Source organism: Protopterus annectens, chromosome 6.part0 (genome assembly GCF_019279795.1).
Source record: "Protopterus annectens isolate FY-2018-M chromosome 6.part0, PAN1.0, whole genome shotgun sequence".
NCBI lineage: Eukaryota > Metazoa > Chordata > Ceratodontiformes > Protopteridae > Protopterus > Protopterus annectens.
The window spans coordinates 1,247,809,177-1,247,836,706 of record NC_056737.1 but is presented as its reverse complement, the minus strand read 5'-3'; the positions used below and the strand labels follow the sequence as shown (position 1 = coordinate 1,247,836,706).

The 27,530-nt window shown below is 39.4% G+C and overlaps 1 protein-coding gene across 1 annotated transcript in view; it reads left to right on the top strand.

Annotated features, from left to right (window-relative positions):
* ERMN (ermin) overlaps positions 1–27,250 on the top strand; it is a 471,394-nt gene extending 444,144 nt beyond the window's left edge. Inside the window, exon 3 of the mRNA XM_044074839.1 lies at positions 26,481–27,250. Coding sequence (XP_043930774.1) covers positions 26,481–27,004 — 524 coding nt within the window. The 3' untranslated portion in view covers positions 27,005–27,250. The remainder of the gene's footprint in view (positions 1–26,480) is intronic.
* Positions 27,251–27,530: the final 280 nt, after the last annotated feature.

Genomic DNA, 27,530 nt, shown 5'->3' with positions numbered 1-27,530 from the left:
AGCTGCATCCCTTACACACAGTGTCCATTATGTTGACCGCTGCCTAGGTGGTAGTTCCTGGGTACAGGGTTAACATAGTGGTGACAATGCAATATGCAGCTCTCAGATTGTGCCCATATGTCACACACCTCTCCCACAAAGCCCCTTCTGTATGTTGTCCACAACACTGAGTCAGCTATTGCTCCTAGGTCATAGTCATTCACATACTTCAATAGGCAGATGCCTTCTGTTAGTCTGTGTGGTACACTCTACAATGAGGGGGAGTACAATGAATTAACCCTGTCTTACTGTAGCTGGCACTGGTGCAGTATTATTCAGACACTCTCTGTAGTGTTGGTTCTGCCAGCAGTCCACTTGCAGAACACTCCTGTGACATACAAATATACAGCTGGTATACTGAGAGTAGGTGGAACACGGTATGGGTGATGATGTCCTATGACCTGGCAAGGTCATGATATTCAGTGTGGAATCAACCTTACTGTCATCTACATCTGTACTGCTGACATCAAATAGGTTGAATAAGGTTCATGGCCTTTCATACCAGACACAGCAGGGTAGTAGTGCAGTACCTCCCATTATCAGTGGTGTCTCCCCCTTTGTGGATTGTGATAACTGTTGGTGTGCACCATTCAGTGTGTACACAGCCTGACATGAAGCTATGTTTTACATGATGTGTATGTGGAGAGCAAATTGTTTTGCCATATGTGTATGATACAACCTGGGATGTGGACAGGTCCCATGCAGCCTGAGTGCAGCTTGTACCTGCATAGTTGTGGTTACAGGGGCTCTGTAATGTACATGGATATATGAGTGTGTACCTGTTGGGGGGGCAGTGTGCTTATTTTATCCAATACCCTATCTGGATTGCTTATTCATGCTCAGCACTTGTTCAGAACATGTAAGCACTACATATGCTACTAATTACTAAAGCACTCAATCTTCCTCATTATCTAGAGGTAAACAGTGTTTTCACGTACTTTTCTCACTTGTTTGGTGTAAAACAGCTCTTGTACTCACTTTCCTCACTTATCTAGTGGAACATAGTTTTATATTCAGGCATGTCCAAGGGTTAGCTCCCAGTGTTCTCTCCTGTCTATCTGATGAATATGGGCATCTTGAGGCACTGTAGAGATTGCCTCATGTACACAGACAACCCTCTCTTCCTACCACACAACAATACAACCTGTGGGAGATGCACTTAGCTAGCCAAACTGGAGGTGAAGCTCTCTCCAACCAAGACTGAACTTGACAGTCATGTGGAGAAGGTAAACATTTACACCACACCACACTCATCACATAGTCTCAGTAAATCTCCACCACCCAAATCCACACATAGTAACACAAAGACATTTGCAGAGGCCCTCAATAATAATCTGTCTAGGCAACAGAGACCTGCAAAGCAGAGATGCAAGCAGCATCCATCCTCCAACACAACCCCAATGACACATGGCTCACAGAATCAGTGTGCCACTCAACCACAGCCAATAAGGCACAATAACGTACCCAACACACTAGTCATAGGTGACTCTATGGTCGGGCACACTGATGTCCCACTCACCAGGATAAACCAGGAGATGGTTACTGTCAGCTGCCTGTCGGGTACCAGGATCTGCTACATAACCCATGCACTCAGTTCACTCTACAACAAGTACAATATGACTGTCATTGTCCATGTAAGTGTGAATGAGCTGAGACGTACCTCCCTGGACTACATATAAAGAGACATGGATGAGCTCTCCAATCTTGTAGCCCAGGCAGGTATGACCCTAGCCCTGAGTAGCATTCTGCCATCACCCAGAATGATACCGCAGTACATGGACAAATTGAGTGACCTCAACAATTGGCTAAGCCTCTGGTGTCATTCTAAGGGTATTCAGTATATGTCTGCTTGGGATGATATGGTTGACAGACCACGATGCTTTGCCACAGATGGCCTGCACCTGTCGCCCCTGGGATTCCGGATACTGGCTAAGGCTCTTGCTGCCCCTATAGTGCCTTTTGTAGGCAAGGTTCAAATAACATATTCACCACCATAACAGGTACAGGCAAGCAAAACCTGAGGGTAATTCTACTCAATGCTTGACGTCTTAATCTCTAAATGCACTCACTTGAGGCACTCCTTGTAATGGACCACATCTGTATCTGTGCAGTGACTGGGACCTGGTTCAAGGCTCCACAGAGCACCCCTGTGCTACCAGGCTATTACTCATACCACACTTTTCGGCCATGTAACCTGGACCGGAACACCTACGGCGGAGGTGTGTCCATATTTATTACGGATATCCACATCTCCAGGCTAGTTGCTTAGCACAATGCATCTGAGGTTATTCAAGTGCAACTAACTCTGGGCGAAACTGCAATCCAACTTGTAGCTTGCTACAGATCCCCCACCATGCCCCTGGATTCCCACTCCTCTCTTCTTTATGTACTGGAAATTATTAGGGTTCAACCAAACACCCTACTAATGGGTGACTTACACTACCCCACCATTAACTGGGATAACTACTCATGTACCAACTCATTAGCCCAACGCTTTCTGGAATTCATGAACTCCAATGGCCTGGATCAACTTATCCACACCCCCACCAGGGGCAACAATATCCTAGACCTAGTCATTACCAACATGTGTGACTGGTGTTCCACACCTGGGGTCAACTACTCGTTGGTCCAATCCATCCATTAGCTAATCACCCTTGATATCCACATCCTGCCACCACCCCCCATTAAGGAAACAACAGTAAAATATATCCACAAATCTACCTTCAGGCTTCTTAAGACAGAAGTAGTAAATGTCATGACACCCATGCAGATGGACAATACAGTTACAATTGCTGAATCCTACACAACTGCACTTTATAAGCACTTACACAGCTGCATGGATTGTGCTATCCCTAACAGAAACAAGACGCTATCCTTCAAAATAAGTAAGCCAATCTGGTGGTCCCCTGCCATAAACAATCTGTACAACAGAAGGAAGACACTGTTGCAAAAGAGAGTACAATCCCCTGAGTGGAGGGGCTCCCTTGTCAGCCTGAGTAAGACTCTGAGATCCGTTATAAGATCCTCCGAAGCTAGCTATGTAAACCTAACTGCCACTAATTCCAGGGACAACCACATAGCATTTTTTAAGGTATGTCACTAGTGTCGATGGCAACACCCACATCTGCTTTGACTTACAGCACTAAGGCACGGACATTACAGGTCCAACTGATATTGGCAACATCCTGGCAGATAGGTTCAGTGCTAACTTTACCCCCCATTCACCCTTTAAAGGGCCCATATCTATACAGAAACAATGCAGAGTCCCTGTAATTGCATCTACGCAGGTAAAAGCTGCACTCTCTAAAGCCAAACTCACAGCATCCATGGGACCGGACAACATCCCAGTCTGCGTTTTACACAAACATCAGAATGAACTGGCTCCCCACTTAAGCACCATGTTCAATAATAGCCTCGCATCAGGCTTTGTGCCCCCTGAATGGCACACAGCAACAGTTATCCCACTCCACAAAAGTGGAGCCATAACGGACCACAGGAACTATTGCCCTATAAGCCTGTATAGCCTGTTCTGCAAGGTTATGGAGCACATCATCATGGATCTCATTCACAAAGACATTGGTTACCTCCAAACCTTTGACCCCACCCAGTTTGGCTTTAAGGCCAGACCATACCTCCTACACCTGGTGGGCTTCTTTGAGACAGTTACCAAGGCATTAGATGAGGGTGGGGAGGTCCACATAGCCTACCTTGATCTCTCAAAGGCTTTCAACATCATTCCCCATTCTGGTATTATCGACATACCCATTCACCTGCACATTAACCCCTACATCAATGGATGTTTTGCAAAGTGGCTCACGGACAGAACACACACAATGAGAGTTGCATACCCTAGGTCTGACTGTAAACCAGTTACAAGTGGAGTCCCCCAGGGCTTGGTCCTAAGACCCCTCATGTTCTGTATATACTATTCTGAGGTACAGGCAAGCACAGGAGGACTTTGGCTGGAATAGTTTGCAGATGGCTGCAAACTAGGGGCCATAATTGATTCCCCAGTTGATACAGACACCCTCCTGAAGGGTGACACTGGATGGATACCTGGTGTTAATATCATGGCCTCAAGCTGAATGCCAGAAAGTGCATAGTCATCTCCTTGGGATAAAACTAATTACCCACGCACTATCACACAGGTGGTAGTCCCCTACATACAGAAAAGGTAATAAGGGATCTGGTAACTGAAGTAGATAGCAATCTCTCCTTTGATAACCATATTGCCAAGGTGTTCAGGATACCCTTCTACGTGGCCCCCCCTAATCTCAAATGGGTTCGCATCTAGAATTAAGGAGGCCATTGTGCCTCTCTACTCATGACTTATTAGACCCATTGAAGGGTACAACACCCCATTTGGGATGTACCTTACAAGACAACTGCAACAGCTTGGATGACCACAACAGTACCATACCAAGAGGAATACCGACCGCAAACAGATGACCTATGCAGCCCAACTAAACAAACTCCAGCTGTACTCGGTGGCATACCGCGTACTCAGAGGTACTCTCTGCTTGACATACAAGGCCCATGTCCATCACAGTATTGATGGATATGCTCCCCCTAAACAAAATCCCCTGAGAGCCACATGCTCTAGGGATATAAACCTAACCACAACAATAACTAGGACGTGCTGGAGGGATAGATTCTTGACCCAGACACTCCCCATGCTTTGGAACATGATTCCTATGTACATCAGTCAGGGACCCTCACTAGCACTCTTCATGAGAAACCTTGATGGGTGGATGGAAGACAGACATGCACCCTGGGGATCACTGCAGTGGCTCTGCTGGACAGAGGTGCAGGGAACTAATGGCTCTGCTGTTCAGAGGCACAAGAAACTAACCAAAGGAGGTGGCAGACACCAACACACTCTGGCTAGGCTTATAAATGCCCTTGGGCAGACAGCGTAGTACTACCTATGACCTATTAACCTATTACATGTCTTATGTGCATGGATAGTTCATTAACTCTTCCATTTTACTTTGCTATCATGCTGATAAACTGTCGGGTGACTACAAGTCATATGTATCCTGTTATTGTGTATTGTAAATGGCATTATACATAACTAATATTTGCCCAACATAACAGTACTGCTATGTAAAATGTAATACTGTACATTATGCAGTTATTGGCACAATATCCCACAATGCAAATCATATTTGCACAGTAGGACCACCTTCCACACGTTATTCTCAGTAATACACCCATACATATGCCTACTGTTACAGTATCTCAACATAAGCTATCTCCTGTTATGGCACGTACATGTTGGATCAACCCTGCCACTGACAGTGGCTAGAGAGGAATTGTAGTGTTCAAAGTCCTCATATAGAATCCCTTGTGGTGTATGAAGTGTTTGCCTTGTGGCCTACGGCAGTACACACATAATTACTACAAGCATTACTATGCTCAACAATACATCACTACAAGATAACTGTTCCCACTATATGCATTGCATACATTTTAATTATTACAGAACAGGTACTACATACACAGACATACTGAGTGTTCTACATACCTTATTAGTAACCCAAGGTGTCGTTGACGGTAATTTCAATCTTATTCGCTTGTGTTTCAATCCTCTTTGTAACATTCTGCTGGTATATACATATGGTTTGAATGTATGACAAGCATCCTTTTATAAGCAAACCAAGAAAGCTTCACACTCACAAAACTTGTAAAAAAGCACAAAAATTGACTGCTATACTTGTGAGAATGGACCACCTTTGCATAAAACACACAAAGTTTATTAAGTACACAAAGTTTCCAAATAGTATGCAAGCCCAAAGCAAGATATAGTCCATGTACTGTCCGTACTTTATGAGTAATGTCCTGTTAGTTGACACAGGCAACACAAAGTTCATAAAATATAAAAGGTAGAAAACCAGACCTGGGTTCTAGTGTGGTTGAAGAAGTTGAAAAAATGTCCGTCTATTAGAGACTCCAGTATAACCAAATGGCGCTTAGTTCTGTAGTTACCAAACCAACATGTTTAACGTTAGTTCACTTCCAAGTGATCCTCCAGGATGGCCAGCCCTGGTAGCAATATTATAACTGCCGTAACAAAAGTAAGGTGTAGTCGTCTTCCAATTGCCGTGACCAAGTGCGGCTTAGTCCACCAAATGTAAAGTCATTAACGGCTGTCCGCACAAGACCGTTGATATAGTCAAGTTGTAACACAAACCACGAACCCAGTCGGGTAAAAATTGTAAAAAGTAAAATCCAACACAGCGAAGTATTCCACAGCTCACAACAGCTCACTGAAAGAATAATGTTAAATGCGACCACGCATTTTTCGTTCAGATATGTATCTGAACTTCATCAGACAAAACGCTGACTTTTTGGTCAGTTAGGATTTAAATACTCCCTGATAATCAGGGTAATCTGATGCTAATTGCTTACGCTTCCATTTAATTATTTTTTGAAAAGTATATAACTCAGTATTAAACACTGTTTGATCTAATTCATACCAAGTAAACAAAATGTAAATCTAATTATTTATACTCAAACTATTAGTATTATTAGATATTTTAGTTAAAAATAAATAAATTTTATTATTAAAAATTATGATTAAAAGTCCTGAACTATTAACCGGTGAATACTAAAGGTACCCACTATGTCCTTTAAACATTTTTTGTTATGTCCAATGTGATGTATTTTGTAATTAACTAATGACTGACTTATGGCAATAAATTTAAACCATATTCTAAACCTCAATATTATGTTATTATTATTGTTGTAGGTACTTTTAAAAAAGTTTTTTCCTATTATTAAATAATTGTAAATACTTTTAACTAATTTCAGATACTTTTAAATATTTCTAAATAATATGACTGACAATTCATGAATTACTATAGTGGACAAGTTTATACAATGAGTTTTGACTTGTTGACTTTTTTAATACAGCTTCCTCATTTTTAAAATTTACAAAAAATTATCAAGTAAATACCATTAATTTTTTGGACGTGGAACTTAGTAAAAGTGTAGAAGGCTATATAGCAACAATCTATAGAAAAAGTACCCACTCAAACACTTTTCTTCATTTTACAAGTGCACATCCTAGCCACCAGAAAAAATCAGTAGTTAAAGGTCAACTTGTTCGAGCGGCTAGGATGATCACATTAGAGGAGGACTTTGATAAAGAATGTACATCATTGTACCAAAAGTTTTACAGTAGAGATTACCCATCAGAATTCTTAGATGAAATATTTAAAGAAGTAATTGGCCAAAGAAGAACAGGAATATATAATGCTATTTTGCATGGTAGTGTTGGAAGCATAACACACACAACAAATGATGTAACAAGTGAGGGTACTCAACTATTGTTAGTAGAGCCTTTAATATCTGAACAAGAGGTAAACGATAATAGAATAGATAGAGTACAGAATTACACTATTGCATTGTCCTTTACATATTGCCCAGAAGCTTTGGATATACGTAGGGCATTGAGAAAATATTGGTACTGGTTAACATTAGATAAAGACCTTGCAAAGGTTTTAAATATTGGTCCTATAGTCACATATAGACGAGGCACAAATATGAAAAAATTGTTAGAACAAAAACACAATGTGAAGAAAAATAATAGGGGTACCCACAAGTGCGGGGCATGTAGGTATTGTTCCTATATTGATGAATCAGAAATGTATGTAATTAGAAAAGATAAGTTTTTTTGTTAATGGTTCATTTGACTGTAACTCATGTACACAGTATACATCTTTTTACATTGGGAAAGCAGATAGACGTTTAAGGGACAGAATCTATGAACATATATATGCAATTAGAAAGAACAAAGATGAAAATGCCCTTGCTAGACATTGCAATATGAATACAGGTCACAGTTTTAAGTTCATGGTAATCAGTGAAATTATGAATAAGTTAAATAAGGGTGACTATATAACTGATAATTTTTTGAAACTAGAATTGGAAAAAAATGAACTAGCTTGGCAATTACGTCTAGCAGCATATAGAGAACCTGGGCTTAATGAATTTTGTTCCATTACATGTGTACTAAAAATGAAAAATTTATTGAGATAAATGGAATTTTACCTACTATTATATATTGATATTCACCAAAAGCTTAAGAAGACATATTTAAATATACTTTTAAACAATTTTTAAATATGTTTTAAACAGATTTTTAGCATAATGTAAATACAACATATTCACATGGGGATTTTTTAATAAATTTATACTTGTTTATATAAATTATTATTGTTATATATATTTTAGGATATATAATTTTTATTGTTTAACAATAATTTAAACAAACTATATATCCATATGTTGTTATTATTTATAAATGTTAAAAATATTATACACTTTATAAAATTTAAAATTTATATGGACAAATATTTATTTAATATATTTATTATGACACATACCAAGGTTTTAAGGGTTACTATTAATTTTATTTACTTGTCAAAACTCATTGTATAAACTTGTACACTATAGTAATTCATGAATTGTCAGTCATATTATTTAGAAATATTTAAAAGTATCTGAAATTAGTTAAAAGTATTTACAATTATTTAATAATAGGAAAAAAATTTTTTTTAAATTATTTAAAGGTATAAATATAGTACCTACAACAATAATAATAACATAATATTGAGGTTTAGAATATGGTTTAAATTTATTGCCATAAGTCAGTCATTAGTTAATTACAAAATACATCACATTGGACATAACAAAATATGTTTAAAGGACATAGTGGGTACCTTTAGTATTCACCGGTTAATAGTTTAGGACTTTTAATCATAATTTTTAATAATAAAATTTATTTATTTTTAACTAAAATATCTAATAATACTAATAGTTTGAGTATAAATAATTAGATTTACATTTTGTTTACTTGGTATGAATTAGATCAAACAGTGTTTAATACTGAGTTATATACTTTTCAAAAAATAATTAAATGGAAGCGTAAGCAATTAGCATCAGATTACCCTGATTATCAGGGAGTATTTAAATCCTAACTGACCAAAAAGTCAGCGTTTTGTCTGATGAAGTTCAGATACATATCTGAACGAAAAACGCATGGTCGCGTTTAACATTATTCTTTCAGTGAGCTGTTGTGAGCTGTGGGATACTTTGCTGTGTTGGATTTTACTTTTTACAATTTTTACCCGACTGGGTTTGTGGTTTGTGTTACAACTTGACTATATCAACGGTCTTGTGCGGACAGCCGTTAATGACTTTACATTTGGTGGACTAAGCCGCACTTGGTCACGGCAGTTGGAAGACGACTACACCTTACTTTTGTTACGGCAGTTATAATATTGCTACCAGGGCTGGCCATCCTGGAGGATCACTTGGAAGCGAACTAACATTAAACATGTTGGTTTGGTAACTACAGAACTAAGCACCATTTGGTTATACTGGAGTCTCTAATAGACGGACATTTTTTCAACTTCTTCAACCACACTAGAACCCAGGTCTGGTTTTCTACCTTTTATATTTTATGAACTTTGTGCTGCCTGTGTCAACTAACAGGACAGTACTCATAAAGTACGGACAGTACGTGGACTATATCTTGCTTTGGGCTTGCATACTATTTGGAAACTTTGTGTACTTAATAAACTTCGTGTGTTTTATGCAAAAGTGGTCCATTCTCATAAGTATAGCAGTCAATTTTTGTGCTTTTTTACAAGCATCCTTTTATAGTTAAATATCGGTAACGTGCTATCCTGACCACCAATTGGTGTTCCAGAGTAGTTGATTACATGCACATCAGCTGTACAGCTACTCCATTAGCCAATACCATGGCAACAGTGATGTATAATTGAGTACTCCACTTGGGCATTGCCCCTTTGCCTTACTTTCGAGGAAGACGGCCTGAATGTGTTGTTTGTGATGTATTGCAACAGCTATATGACTCCCGTGGATTGTGTGTAATGGCTAGAAGATGTAGTTCTACATGTGAGTACAGCTGTTATATTTCTGAACATTGCTAGTTATGCAGGGTTTGTTTGTACCTGATACATCTGCAGATGTTCAGTCTGGCAAGGATGTTTGGGCTATGCTATTACCTAAACTATCTAACTACCTATACTATGTATAAGGCTGTATGGCTATGCATAAAATGTTAGGTGGCTTACAGTGTGCTCACCAGACATCTTTAGTATAATGTACATGTGTATCATACTGTGTTGTTAATCAGTAACTGGTAACACTTCCTGGTGTACGCACAGCCATCTGAAACGGGATTATTGCAAACAAACCCTGTAACATCAGCGGCTGTTCCATTGTATAACAGCAACTATTTCACATAGGGCCATGTTAGTGTGTCTCTGACAAGGTATGTTAAGGCTTCTGCAGATGTCATAGAGTGAATGTTTGTGATGTTATTACAGTATGTACTGTAATTGTTTCAGGTGTGGGGGAGATGGTGGGTGTACATAGCAGATGCAGGTGTGTAGGAACTGCATTTATACATGTTCGATATGTGTGTGAGGGTTCCTTCCCTATTTGAACACCTTTCCTTTAGTGGACTAATACTATGGTAATTGCAGGCTGCTTCCTTAAGGCATTGTTAATTGGTTACTGTATAGCATGCAGTTGATGTTAGTCCTTCAATCCCTTCGGAAATACATCGAAATGTAATAAAGTGTTGCTACATGAAAGCTGTCTCGTGTATTTCTGTTAAAGATATTTGCACTCATTGGGGTTGTGTTTATTTTTATTTATTTTATTTATTTATTTATTTATTTAACATTTGTTGACCGGGAATGTCCGACTAGGTTCCACAGAGCCTGTTTTCAGCGGAGGCCCGGGGAGAAACGCTCCAGATGCATGTCTTTGGAGTGTTGGTGACTGACCCTCTTTGGCTAGGGTTGCCACCTTTTCAAATGGCCATAGTGGGACATTTTCGGGACACACTGGATTTTAGAGGCCGACACAAACCCATGGTCAGTACAAAGGATAGAACTTTACATTTATGCCTAAATAAAAGCTTATTCTTGTAGCGGTTTACTTGCTTATCCTGTTTCTTGTTACATGTAGGCATTTTAGATACAGACATGACTATTTTATGCAACTATTATATTAAATGTGGGACATGCCAAATGTCTCAATTATAGGACATGTGTGTTTACTCAATTTGGTCAGGATACGACCACATATAGAGGGACTGTCCCTCGCAAAGTGGGACAGGTGGTAACCCTTTCTTTGGCTCATGTCCATAGTACATATTTGTAATAGTGTTTAGGCATATACTCTCCATATCCTTTGTTCATAAAGTTTGGTTGTGGCGGAATGTGTGATTGCTATGGTCCATGTTATACTCATATGTGAAGACTTCAACCGCTGTATACAGGATACCCATGGATTCCCGAACACACACAATTCTGATGCCCACAGTACTGGTCTGAGACTCCCAAACCCCACAATACCAAACACTCAAACTCACAAAGTCAAACTTGCGAAAGTAACACAAACACAGAACACACACACGCACACACAGACACACTGCTGCCCATCACATCCAAACAAACCATCCTACACTATGTATGAGCAGGTGGGCATGCCCCCTTACACCCCCCCATGTGGGTAGCTGCACACACCACACCACCCCTACTTTAATAATCTACCTCAGAGATAGCACAAACAGACACATAAAGCAAACCCACACCCACACATTACAGTCCCTCAGAAACACACACCACACTCAGAACACACACACCACAACAATCAGAAACACACTTACACACAGTAACCTACCTGAACCGCAGCACCAGAAGCACTAACTAAATGTCCCTTAACATCGGGATTCTAGAACTCACGGTTCTGGTGTTTTGGTACTGTGGTCTTTCGGTCTTTAAGCCTCATGATTATGCTCGTCGGTTTGTAAAGCATTCAGTATTTGGTAGTTATCCTATTTATATGTACCTCCATGGTTGTGTAGATGTTGTTAACCTATCTATATATCTACATATATATGTATATCCATATCAACATATATCTCTCTGTCTCCCTCTCTCTCTATATGTTGATTTATATATATATATATATAGCATACACCTTTAATTGGGTACATGGCAGCCTGTCCTATTTCCACAAAATCCTCCCTTTTGTGTTTTAACCTGATTAGTGGTAGGTTATTGTGAAGATTGTGTACATGGTTGCATGTTCTAATCCTGGCAGTGGTCGTTTTACCTCTCAGAGCAGGCACTGGTAGTACAAGGGTGAATAACGCACATTTCAGCTGTGGGCAGCTTTGCCCATGATCTGTGTGATGTTCTGCAAAGGTTAGACCTGTTTTGCGCTTATCCGTGTAGTCATGTTTACGCGCCGCCTACCGGCACTTACCAGTGCAATAACCCACTAACATGTGCTTAAAAGTGCTTTAATAACCTGCATCCAACATCTCTTATTCGGGACCTCAAAATGACATAACGGCCCTTTCAGGTCTTGAAACCGGGACCATGAATACCATGGTCACTGGCTTTACCACTGAGGCATCTGGGATATGTACAACTTCTATGGTGTTTAGTATGTACAGTGTACTACAGCCGTTCCTCAATACTGCAAACAGATGTGTAAGTCAGTGGGTGTACATATGTATGATACCTGTTAATGTCATGTCCATGTCAGGCTTAATGGATATGCTCCACCTATGGGAATCCATGTCACAGTGAGCCACACACTGTAATGAGCTACACCTTGCCACAACCATAAATGGAAGATGCTGGAGTGACAGATTCCTGTCCTGGGTACTCCCCATACTTTGGAACTGCATCCGTGATGACATTATATGGAGCCCCTCAATAACACACCAGGGAATCCTTGCAGATTGGGTAGGGAACAGTGGATACACCCCAGGGATCCCACAATTGGCTCAGATCCACAGAGGGACAGTTACTTAATCAATAGGGTGGTGACAGCAGACACATTTTGGCTAGGCTTATGAATGGCCTCGGGCAGTTAGGCATTTACCTACCTATGTACCTATGAACCTATACATACAGTATCGACACATGCTGATAGCTTAATTTACTGTTCAGGTATTGACTTACCTTGTGTCAATGGCAGTTGTGTGTACAATAGTTGAGGGCTGCCTATGTAGGATGCACATAGTAGACCACCTATACATGACAATTTACAGGTGGTCATGTGTGTGTGCCATCCATGTTTACTGTGTGTGCAGGTGGAGAAGGGTCAATCTGTAGGGGCCTACAATGCCAGTGTGTGTGTGCTATATGTTCCCTCTTTGCCAAGGCATGGGCATACTGGGCACACCTCCATCTGCCTACTGGGGCTGGCACAGGGTGTTTATGGTCTGAGTCCCTCTGTGCCTGTGGTGCCCTTGGCAATAGTGGTGGGCTGTGAGGGCCTTCACCATTCTGTCCCTGCTGCAGCTGTTTCCACAGGATCATATTATGGAGCATAGCACATACTATAAAGATGTGGGCACAAGTTCCTGGAGAGTACTGCAAGGCTCCACCAGATATGTCCAAGCAACGGAACCGTGATTTCAGCATCCCAAACACATGCTCTATGATGATTCTGTTTTGTGCGTGTGCCTCACTATGGCATTCTTGCATGGGTGTGTGTGCATTTCTGATGGGAGTCATCATCCATGGTTCCAGTGCATAGCTAGCATCCCCCACCAGGTCGCCATATGGGATGTCCCCCCTGGCAAATACCTGATACAGCTGTGAGGCATTCCAGATGTGGGAGTCATGGTAGCTTCCAGGGCTGCCAGCACACACATCCATGATAATGTCCTGGGCATTGCACATGACCTGGCAGTTGATGGAGGGGTATCCCTTGCGGTTTATGTAGTGCCTACCCTGCTCACTAGGTGGTGACTTGATGTGTATGTCCGTGCAGTCTATTGCACCCAGTAGCTCCGGGTAGTCTGCCACACGGTGGAAGAGACGCATATTGCTGGCCAACTCCTTCTGCATTCAGGGGAAGTATATGTGCTCATTGGCATGTGGTAACATGGCATCCAGGAACTGGTGGAGTACCCTGGATGCTGATGCCTGTGAGATCCCCATGATATCCCCAGTTGGCCTTTGAAAGGTACCTGTGGCTAGTATTCTCAAGCTTACACATACCTTCGTGTCCACTGGGATGGGTTCCTCTCTGTTATTTCTGGCTCTGAGGCATGGCCGGCACAGCTCAACAATTTGCTGTATGGTGTCCCTGTCCACCCTGTAATGCTCTACTCTCTCCAGGTCATTTAGCCCCTGGTAGGTTACCCTTGGTCTGAACACTCTTCTCCTCCACCGGTGCCTGAGGTGGTTGTCAGCATCATCCTCCACACCACCTTCAGTCTCCAATACATGCTGATGAATCAAAGCTATGGCAGTCCCTAACATACATTTTAAAAGTTCCTCATCTGTTTACACCAATGGTGCAGAGTGTTTGGGAATACACAAGTGTGTGTGAGGTGCTTTCACATTTTATACTATTGTGCTTTGTAAGCTGCTGATGTCATTAGGTGTGTATGTGCAATTCCAGGTGCAGGGTATCTTACATATGGGTTTTACAGCAGGTACTGCTATTGTGAGGCCTTTGGTGTTGAATTACACTTGGTTGCCATGATTCATCTATTGCCCTTTACTTCACTTTTCAACCCGATTCCCCTCCCATTGTCAGGCATGCATCCAGCTGCCTGCTTTCTTGTTTTTTTTACTTTCCCATCCCAGGATTGTGTTGCAAAATGTGTTCTGTAGCTGATCAACTGCAGGTTTGCTTTGTTCTGCTGTAACAGTTCTCTTTTCTTTGCAGTACGGCACCTCCCCTTTCCTGTTCTGCAGGTAGCTGCTAGCAGCCTTGTTAGCTGTCGTCAATGGCCCACTGTGAGTTCCTAGGTGTTAATTACTCATTTGTACTCCAATTACCATCCTGCAGCATTTCCTTATTGTCTTCCTGTAACCTTCCTGTTTCAGCTGTGGTGTGAGCCACATGCAGCTGTTTACCGGGTTTCGAGCACGTTTTCATCCATGTTCACATACACTTAAGGTCACCTTGTGTGCTCTCAGCTAAGCAAAGCTATGGCTACTTCCACACCCCTATCCTGCAGCTTTGCTTAGCAACAGGCAACCTGGATCAGCAATGCTCCAATGTGCTTACAGCTACAGTGGCGCAGTCCTCTCTTGATGTCATGTTTACCTCCGGACCACTCCTCGGTGTTGTACCACTACACCATGTGTTACATCCTTATGCCGGTGGGGCGTTTGCGATTCAGTATTACTTGACTCATTTGAATGGCATTGACTACTAATTCCTAGTTACCACACAGAACACTGTCACAGACCCTTAGCAACCCTTGCGCCATGGTTGAGGTGTAGCATGCGTGCCATTGACTATTATGGGTTATTCATGAATTGTGCTACATTGCAGTTTTGTGACATCTAAGTGTATTTTTCTTGTGATCCCGTTTGCGCACCGATGCACTGTGGGTTTACTTTGCTAGTGTGACGATGACAGTAAATGTTATTTTTTATGTGTTGTAAATTTTTTTTATGCCATTGGCTATATATTTAGCCATTGGCATATATTAACATTATCATATGTAAGTTTGGTCCACTTTCATGGCTCCGATTTTATGTTTGAAAAAATGTAAACTGTTTTTTTGGTTTACATTTCTATATGCTTACGCTATGCCTGCACCACATCAAGAATCACTAACATCATTTACATGCTACATTGCTCCGCATGGGGTAATTAGTATACATGCTCCAGGAGCTGCGCAACTCTGGTGTATGCTGGTAGTGCATGTGGAAACAGCTCGTACCTGACTCGCTTGGTGGCTTTATTTGCCATTAGAACACCTACGCTATGACTGTGCCTGGCGCAAGCTTCATAAATCCTGGGGAGTATTATGACTAAGAAGCCTTCATGTGTGTGTGTGTGTGTGTGTGTGTGTGTGTGTGTGTGTGCGTGTGTGTGTGTGTGTGTGTGTGTGTGTGTGTGTGTGTGTGTGTGTGTGAGTGCATGTGCGTGTGTGTGTGTGTGTGTGTGTGTGTGTGTGTGTGTGTGTGTGTGTGTGTCTGCCTATTCTACTACTATAAACAACAGTGCACATTACAAGTCTCTTTCCCATTGCCATATGTTCTGCAGATAAGTTTATATTATTTCATAACATACTGAGATTTCATTATTATACTAACAATCATCGTATTAAGTAACAATATTAATCACTGATTTAACACTGAGGGAGCATCACAACTGTGTTGATGCTAACAATACAACCAGGTAAGACAGTACAACATATTAACAGTAACAGAACACAGCACTTTTTCTCTGGAAGAGTTTCTCATTGTATATCAGCATTTTCATTAGCTAGTACTACCTGTTAGCTTTAAATGACAAGCGTGTTAACTTCAGAAAGAGCTATTACAGAACTAACTTATGTGCATTTTGATTTATGTATGTAAATAACATTCCACTTGTTAGCATGCTGTCATCTCTTCATAAGTAAAGTAATAAATCCTTACAATGTTGCCTCAGAGTACTATATCTTGCAGTTATGTTTGATTTTTACTAGCTCCCAACTGGAAAGGTAGCTTTCCTCATTTCAGAGACAAGGTTGATAGAGCTATGTCATTAACTCATGTCGATTCTGGAGAGGTAATAATACTATGTTGTCAGGCCTTACTTTGATGTCAAGCAGTAAATGTATGCCATTAGTCAAGGATGGTGCTCACCACAATGCTAGCTATTGTAGCATGCGCAGTTAGGAGCATATGTAAGGGCCCACTTACATATCAGCCACTGTAGTGGGTCTTCACCTGATCTAAGGCTAAGTCGTACACTCTGGAATTCTTTCTCATTCCCTCCTCTGCAAACGTTATGTGCAAGGCTTCAGGAGTAATTCAGTTCAACTAGGAATGTGTAACAAACAATTCAAACATCACTGCAACAGCAGCACTTTGGAACAGCAGCAGCACTTTGGAACAGGTTTACAGACCACCCATTTGTATGTTTGACAGTTACAGGCTTATGGAAGGCCAGAGTGACTTGACTTCAGTGCTTGTAATTTAAACTTCTTAGACAAGACACCAGATCCCCTGAGAGAGCAATATATCAGTAGACCCCTTTCATTACAACTGAAAACCAGACAATCCCTCTTAGAAAAAAGTTCTGTCACTGAATACAAAAAACAGAATCTTAATTAACATCCATGACTTTTCATGAAACCCTCACAACTTGAATGCCTCCAACTTGCTGTGATAACTGGTTTATGATAACAATGTCCAAGCCAGACCTGAACCTGTCTTTTCTGAATATTCCACTGCAACTGATTAGTTTGTAGACCATGGTTGCAGTGTCATGTGCTTAGGGGCTCATAACTGCAGTATAGAGCTGTCAATCACTCTAGGCAGAATCCATGCTTTTCTTTACCCAAGATGATTCAAGAGATTCTAGATTCCTGTGGTTTTTTCTACAGCCATTTTCCGTGCAAATCCTGGTACCTATCACTTTATGGTTAAAGGGGTTGCAGCCATATTTGTCATGGCTTGCTTGCTTTTCCAGTTTGACAGTCTCTTCAAAGACTGACAGGATACAGCCATATTCTCCCAACTTTGTCTAGCCAGGGAAGTCACTGCTCTTGTGACAAATATGAAATTACTCAAACAACTATTCATCATTACATAAAAGGTGACTATGCAGTGTAGTTCATCTTGAAATCTATATCCTTAGCTTGTTTTATTCTTATTTATAAAGACTTACATTTCCCAGAGAAAATAGTCGACTTGTCCAGGGCTAGCAAATTCCCAATTATCAACCTTCTCACTGACAACTACATTTGCAGAAATATGGCTTCCTTGTCAACACAGTTTATGCACTCTTGAATGAGGTGTTTGAGATTATGACAACACTCTGATATTTTTGTTACCTGTATTGAACTTTATCAACACTTTCAGTAGGTGGTCACTAGGGTAGGCAAGTCCATGAATTTTTGGAGAAGCTTTAGCTTAAATCCTACTGGATTTGTTATTTTAAGCACTATAGGTAAAACTACAAGCCATATATGAGTGTCAGGTACAGATTTCCATTTAATCCAGTCTAACATATACATAAGCCACCATGTCCAGTTTTATAAGGACACAATGTTCCTCTTGAAGGATTCCTTACTGCGATTCCATACTGCCATGGATTTTAGATACTTGGAAATTGATTGACTTGATCATAACCTTTTCTGTATCCAGCCATTGTTAGATTCCAGAAATGTTTAGCACAACTGCAGATCGCATGGTGATAATCTCACTGCGAGATCATTTTGCCTTGACTATGTCATCAGTTTGCTTTTGATCTTGTGTATTTTGTATTGCTTTGTGGCCTTCTTCTATTTTGTATATTGTGGTGTATTTTCTTTACACTGTGTTTTAGTTGTATTCTGTTTTTAATTGCATATTCAAATTAGAAAAGAAACCACAGCTGCATCTCTTGAGATTCAAGTAGAAATTAAATTTTATCTTACCTTCCCATCCTGGTGTTATGTTTTTAAACTTAACTGTCTTTCTAGCAGCTGCCCCTTACATTAATTTGATCACATGTTTACTTCCCTCTCCTCTTTCATTGGCTATTGTAAGTAAGTACAACATTAACATTTTGTGAAATTACTTCCCTTCAGCTAATTAATTTACTGGCCATCACACTGCATTCAATATTGCCAAAATGCAAAGTGCTCAGCCTTCTAATCTATCTTGCTCTTTTAAAATTAGTGGTTCTCCACTTAGCTTGTTAAAGCTGAAGTTACCCCCTTTTTCATATATAACTGCTTAATGCACACTGGAGCTCTTAGGATATTAATCCATGTCCCATCTTACCTTTAAAATCTGCAATATCTACTCCAAGACCACCAATTACTGAAGAGACCACACTCTGCCTCTTACTAGTCACCTTGGGATTCATGCTCTCCAAGACCCCCAATTACTGAAGAGACCACACTCTGCCTCTTACTAGTCACCTTGGGATTCATGCTCTCCAAGACCCCCAATTACTGAAGAGACCACATTCTGCCTCTTACTAGTCACCTTGGGATTCATGCTCTCCAAGACCCCTAATTACTGAAGCGACCACACTTTGCCTCTTACTAGTCACCTTGGGATTCATGCTCTCCAAGACCCCCAGTTACTGAAGAGACCACACTTTGCCTCTTACTAGTCACCTTGGGATTCATGCTCTCCAAGACCCCCAATTACTGAAGAGACCACACTCTGCCTCTTACTAGTCACCTTGGGATTCATGCTCTCCAAGACCCCCAATTACTGAAGAGACCACACTCTGCCTCTTACTAGTCACCTTGGAATTCATGCTCTCCAAGACCCCCAGTTACTGAAGAGACCACACTCTGCCTCTTACTAGTCACCTTGGGATTCATGCTCTCCAAGACCCCCAATTACTGAAGAGACCACATTCTGCCTCTTACTAGTCACCTTGGAATTCATGCTTTTGTTTTGCTCCTGTTGAGAGAAGGATGAAGTCTCATTGTGGACTGTAAGGGACAAAAGCGTTCAACAACGATTAAACTATTTTAATATTAGAATTTATATTGCCTGTTCATACTGACCTGAACTCATCTTTTTCCTGATAACTGGTTGAATTCAGAGCACTTGTTATACTGTTATCTGGGGTTGTTTATAAACTATATGATTTTATTGATGAAGTCCAAGAACTTCTGGGCATTCCCTATGTTGGAGATATAGGTGGTCAAGTTAGTTGAAGTATCCCAAGATAATGGAAATATTGTTATTAGGGAGTTCTTCAACCACTTTTTGTAATCTAGCATGACCCTCATGAGACATACAGGGAGCCCTGTAGGAGTCTAAGAGATGGTATTTAGTCTTGTTTAGGATACTCTAGACATTTGTACTTTCAGTTTGCAGATCTTTGGGACTTTGCATAGAGGTAATATGACCCTTGACATATGATGTCCAGCACTGGCATCTGTGTAATCTACTATTCAGCTGTCTTGAATATTGTTTTAACAATGGGTTTGACAATAAATGGCATTTTAGAGGTTGATAGCTACAGTGGGTGGAGGAGGCAAGATTTTTATATTGCATTTAGTCTGTAGAACAGTTTGATTATCAGTAATTATAACTATGAATAAATCCTCAATGCTGACTGCAGTCAAACATAAAAAAACTAAACACATAGTGTAATTATGAGACCAAAGTTAATTATGAGGTCCTATTTAATTGCAGCTGGCAAATTTTTATCACTGACATCATCAGTGAGATGACAATGGATCTGTTACCCAACAGACAGCAGAGATAAACTGTAGAATAAACCAGAAACTGAAGAATTACATATTTATTGCAAGGTTTAGCAGAACTCTAATTTTAACAAGCACTTGTGCATAAGCATCACCTGTTGAAAAGCCAATGAGTTGTTTGCATGAGCGTAAGTCAAACAGAAAATGCATTTATTGTCCTTTAGATGAGATAAATATGCACTCGGGCATCTTCAATTGCCTGTTCAAAAATTTAATCACTACCTAGAAATGTTGAATATTTAAGATATGAATATACAAGAAGAACATCTTATCAAGTGTTGAACTTACAGTTCTTATGTTACAAATGATCATTACACTTGTTTGTACTGCTGCCACAGCGCAAAAATGTAAATAGTCAGTTTGTGTAGCAGACAATTGTGTAAAAATACATGGATGATTGCAATGTCATTTGATCAAATGAGGCAACTGAGGGAGGAAGAAATACCCCTTTCCATGAGGGCTGTTGACCTTAGTGTTGTTTGTTTGATGTAGGAGATATGGGGTTACAATCTCCTGTCTAATGTGGTATTGGTTTCCCCCCCTCCAAAAAGATAATTCTAGAATTACTCCAAGAATGTTATCTTATACACATACACGTATATATATATATATACACACACACACACACACACACACACACACACACACACACACACATATATGTATACATGGTTTCAATTAGGAAGAAAGAATGCTTACTTGAGCGAATGCTTTTCATGCTCTTAAAAAAGCTAATGCTTATGTGAACAAATGTTCTTCTTAATGGAGATTCTCCCAGCAGTCTTTTTAATGGGATCATGGTACAGTGGGGTAAGGGAATATGCCCTTATCCCACTGTTATGTGATTTTGACGTTAGTATATAGGGGTGTAGGGGTGCAGGGGAGCCTAATGCAAAAAATAGAAAGTAATAATTGTTCATTTCTTCCTTTGAGCATTCGCTCTAAACTGATGACTGTTTAGAGGGTTGCTCATATGAATGTTTGTTGTTTCATGAGAAACATCTATATGTATATATGGGTTCACTACATAATCTCGAAATTTTGAAATATCAAATTTCAAAATCTCGAGACTATATAGTCAAAACCCCTAAATGCTGAAAGACCAGAAGTGCAAAATTCAAAATCCCGAACGTACAACACACATACATCACACACATACACATACACACAACTTCCCCCCACAATCAAACATATCATCCTACATTACAGATAAGCAGGGGGGCTATGCCCACCTGCACCCCCCCATGTGGGAGGCTGCTCCCCCCACACCCCCTACTTAAATATACTAACTCCAAGATAGCACAAAAAGACACACAAGGGAAATGCACACCCACACATTTTACAGTCGCACACACACACACACACACACACACACACACACACACACACACACACACACACACACATCACAGTCACAACACACACTGACACACACTAAAGCCCCTAACCAACACACTTACATATAGTTATTTACCTGAACTTCCACCTATCCATCAACAAACTGCAACACCAGAAGTGCTACTTCAATATCTCTGAACATCGGGATTTTGAATTTCACTCTTCTGGTCTTTCAGTATTTATGGGTTTCGGCTATATAGTCTCGAGATTTTGGAATTCGATATTCCAACATTTCGAGATTATGTAGTGATCCCTATATATATATATATATATATATATATATATATATATATATATATACATATATATATATATATATATATATATATATATATATATATAAATCATCTTGGTAGTTCATCCATTCTGAAAATATGCAATGTTTCATATTTACAATAATACTTATAACATTTTTTGGCATAAAATGTGTGGAGGTTATGAGCTTCACACTTACACTAGTGGCAACAAAACTGCCACTGGCACTTGATCACTAGTTATTACAGCTAGGGAGAAATTAAGTGTTGTAGATATGCTTAATTATGCAAATAGTCACAATGTTCATGCTTTGTAAGCATCTCAGCCATTAAGCATACTTGACAGAAGTGATAGATCTCATAAAAGTTTACAAAAGGCTGAATAAAATATAGTTGATAGTAGCCATCTGACTTAAATGGATACTTACATATTTAAACTGTTTACAAAGTTTTACCAAGATAATTAACATTTACAAGATTTACTATGATTTATAAAATCCAGTTTAAAACTTGGAATCTTACATATATTATCACTATAAAGTTGAGACTATAGAAAGCAGTGCTGTACTTTATACAGTTTAGATACATTTATAATTCTAGAGAAGACATTTGTTTTCTCTACAAGTTTATAGCAAGATTTTATCAAGTAGGATCAGAGCACCTGATTAAGGAAGCCAGAGTGTCACATTCTAGTGTTTTATGCAGGCAAAACTTTAATTTCCAATAGTTATACTACTTTTCCTCTTTATTTTTTCAGGATGTCAAAATGTGTTTACCCATTTGTTTTTTCATGGTATAAGTAATGCTATTGTGAATACCACCCCTCAGACATGAAGACTGGACTAGGGCAATCAGTTTTATACCCTCAATGAGTTTATCACTGAACCAGGGTAGCTCTACATCAGTTCATGACGATGTGCATGCAGGAGTCCAAAATGTGAATGCAGGTGTGTAATCCCTAAACGCTTCATATCTACCACATTTGTGTATGGAGGTGTGTAATCCCTAAACGCTTCATATCTACCACATTTGTGTATGCAGGTGTATAATCCCTAAATGCTTCATATCTACCACATTTGTGCATGCAGGTGTGTAATCCCTAAATGCTTCATATCTACCACATTTGTGTATGCAGGTGTGTAATCCCTAAATACTTCATATCTACCACATTTGTGTATGCAGGTGAGTAATCCCTAAACACTTCTTATCTACCACATTTGTGTATGCAGGTGTATAATCCCTAAATGCTTCATATCTACCACATTTGTGTATGCAGGTGTGTAATCCCTAAATGCTTCATATCTACCACATTTGTGTATGTAGGTGTGTAATCCCTAAATGCTTCATATCTACCATATTTGTGTATGCAGGTGTGTAATCCCTAAATGCTTCATATCTACCATATTTGTGTATGCAGGTGTGTAATCCCTAAATGCTTCATATCTACCACATTTGTGTATGCAGGAGTGCAATCCCTAAATGCTTCATATCTACCACATTTGTGCATGCATGTGTGTAATCAATAAATGCTTCATATCTACCACATTTGTGTATGCAGGTGTGTAATCCCTAAATGCTTCATATCTACCACATTTGTGTATGCAGGTGTGTAATCCCTAAATGCTTCATATCTACCACATTTGTGTATGCAGGTGAGTAATCCCTAAACGCTTCATATCTACCCATTTGTGTATGCAGGTGTGTAATCCCTAAATGCTTCATATCTACCACATTTGTGTATGCAGGTGTGTAATCCCTAAATGCTTCATATCTACCACATTTGTGTATGCAGGTGTGTAATCCCTAAATGCTTCATATCTACCATATTTGTGTATGCAGGTGTGTAATCCCTAAATGCTTCATATCTACCATATTTGTGTATGCAGGTGTGTAATCCCTAAATGCTTCATATCTACCACATTTGTGTATGCAGGTGTGTAATCCCTAAATGCTTCATATCTACCACATTTGTGTATGCAGGTGTGTAATCCCTAAACTCTTCATATCTACCACATTTGTGTATGCAAGAGTGTAATCCCTAAATGCTTCATATCTACTACATTTGTGTATGCAGGTGTGTAATCCCTAAATGCTTCATATCTACCACATTTGTGTATGCAGGTGTGTAATCCCTAAATGCTTCATATCTACCACATTTGTGTATGCAGGTGTGTAATCCCTAAATGCTTCATATCTACCACATTTGTCTATGCAGGTGTGTAATCCCTAAATGCTTCATATCTACCACATTTGTGTATGCAGGTGTGTAATCCCTAAATGCTTCATATCTGCCACATTTGTGTATGCAGGTGTGTAATCCCTAAATGCTTCATATCTACCACATTTGTGTATGCAGGTGTGTAATCCCTAAATGCTTCATATCTACCACATTTGTGTATGCAGGTGTGTAATCCCTAAATGCTTCATATCTACCACATTTGTGTATGCAAGAGTGTAATCCCTAAACGTTTCATATCTACCACATTTGTGTATGCAGGTGAGTAATCCCTAAACACTTCATATCTACCACATTTGTGTATGCAGGTGAGTAATCCCTAAACGCTTCATATTTACCACATTTGTGTAATGGTGGTCATTGGTTCAACCTAGCTCACACATTAATCATTAGCAGCCATTTTGTTTATATGAGCTGTCAATTAGCTGTTTTTGTCTAAGAATTCATACTAACAATATTTCTTGGATGCTTTGTTTTCATTTCCATTCATTTAGTGTTGAACTTCTCACTTCTGACCAGTTCATGAGTCCGGTTTTTGTTCAGTATCTTGAAAGAGTCAGTTAAAAGGGAGTTGACATAATGATTAAAGTGCTTCAGTCACAAACACAAGGTACAGGGTTTGATTCTCACTTTGGCATCTTTATAAGTGGAAGGGTTGGAAAAGAGGTTAAGTCTTGACCACTCAGACAAGTTTCAATGATTGATTCTGACCTTGGGCTAGACTGTAAACCAGTGTATTGACAAGCTCAGGCTCGAGACAGGTGCACTGCAATATAAAATTGTTAATGCCACAGAAATTCATAAGCAGACTGATGATTTCTCTGCCCACTTTATCAGAATTCCGTTCCTCCGGTAATGTAGCACAAACAATACTGCTGACATCTGTGATTGCTTTTAACTTGGTCCATACAGCAATTCCTTGCAGTAAGCCATACAACTATATGGCTGCATTTCACTGAAGGTGATGTGAGGCTAAAAGCATGTTTCTATTAGTATAAGTACACTTAAGGAATATGCAGACAACTAAATATGTATACAGTTCTGGAATTAGATGTTTGTGGTTCTCATGATGAACTGTATTATCCTTAATTTTTTTCTATAAGATCTGCAGAACCTCAGAAGGCAAAGAGCTAGAGATATATATGGCCCAAAGTCTGGGATGAATGCTATCCAGTACACACTTAAAGAGGAAGAATGACTAACAGAGCCTGAATTATATGATATGAAATTAATGTTTTTCAAGGGGAACTGCACTGTAGTATTTAAGGCTATACAAAAATAAATAGCTAATGGAATAACTGGATTACATGATGTACACAGATTTAATGATACTTGAGTTGGAGGTTTAAATTTAAGTCATGAAAAGGTGAATGCAAAAAGTTTTTATGTTAGTAATGGAATGTAACAATCTAAGAAAGATTCTTCGGAAACTTAACACATTGGCAGGTTTTACGAAAAGACATCATATAATTATATGAAAGAGAAAAAGCAGAGTAAGACGTCAGGTACAACATGACATCCTTCAAGGGACTGTGATGTCTTCTGTTCTAATGTCTTGTTTTGTAAGACTGTCAGGATCTGTGAGTCTTTTTCTGAAGCTTCACATCCATAAGCAGTGTAAGGCAAACAGCCAGTTTATTAGGAAAGTTATCAATATGTAATGCATTGTTTATAAAGGAGGTACCCTCTACCTGCTGAATTATTTACAAGCAGACCTGAGTGTAAGAGGTTATTACCTCTTCAGAAACACATGACAGAAGGAATTTCAGCAAAAAGAAGTCACATTACAGTGGAAAGGATGAAGAGCTAGAAAGAGAACTGTTATAAAACATGTTTGTCCTGTTTTTTAAATATATACTAGGAACAAAGAGGAAACAATTTGATGACAAACAGTGGATGACTTAAAGAAAATGTGAGGTTGCATTTTTTCACAGAGAGGGCTGACCAGTAGGAGTTTAAAAATAACTTTCCTTAGGAGCCTGTGAGGTTAGAAACAGCAAATAGAAAGTATATTGTACAGATGCAGGTATTTTCTTTAGTGCAAAAATAATACCTCTGCATATAGTAGGATCTTCAACTTTTCTGACAGGAGCACATGCGAGTATGGTGGGCTAAGCGGCATTTGTCCATGTCCGGCTTATGCTTTCACTCCAGATGCCTCTTTAACTAGCAATCTTTGTAACTATATTGTTTATATCAATCTGGACACAATGATTAACAAAATTAGAAAAGGCATGTTGTTAAAGTAGATCAACACAATATGAACATGCTAATTCTGACAATGATATGTTGTTATTTCTTACTACAGGACATGAGGAGGAGGGAATAACAGCTGCAGAAGAAACTAAAGTAGAATATAAAGAAAATGGTCAGGAAGAAAAAGAAGGAGGAGAAACCGTGGAAGCTCAGCAGGAGATAGAAAGTGACAAATCATCTGATAAGTGTTTCGAAAAAGAAGAAAAAGAACACGGTGAGCAGGAGGAAGACAAACAAAATGAAAGCGACGATTTACAGCTATCCGAGCATGTAGTCCAGTTACATGAAACACAAGAAAGCAACAAAGAAGGAGAGGTTGAAGAAGATGAGGAAGAAATGTGTCCAGAAGAATACCAAGACAAAAATGATTCTCAGGAATTTCCTTCCGACAACCCTGACTGCAACACAGATATGGAATCACCAGCTATCTGCAAGGAGCTCTCAGGGGCAGGAAGAAAGCCAGACATTATTAGACAAAGTTACCCCAACAGATACAACACTGTCTCCTACCGAAAAATCAGAAAAGGAAACACGAAGCAGAGAATTGATGAATTTGAATCTATGATGCATGTATGAACTGAGGATACAATGCAGCTGCCCTATACACTTCATTTTAAATATATAGTACAAATATACGTCTGAAATGAGTAGCATTTTTTATTTTATGCAGTTATTTCTGAGTAGAATCCAGATTTGAACTCTCTTAACTTCATTTACATCATTACTAATCTTAGATTTTTGTAACCAACAGCCCAATAAAGGATTGTGCTTTACAACTGTGCAGTAAAATGTCTAAAAGTAATAAACTGGCTGTTAAACATAGATTATTATCGCTTATTATGAAATAGCAAACATTTAAAAACAAAACTATCTGCAAGAATTGTACTGAAAAGCTACATACATGTAGTTCATTTCATTTTAACTTCTAGTAACATAACACAACTTCAAAATGCAAATACCCCCCCCCCCCCTGCACATTGGTATACACTTATAATTCTGTTGTCAAAACCATGCAACTAATATTCAGTCAAAAAAATGTATATTGTGCAACATTTTTTAGTGTAGATAAAGATGCATTTTGGAAGTAGGAAGGGGCCACATG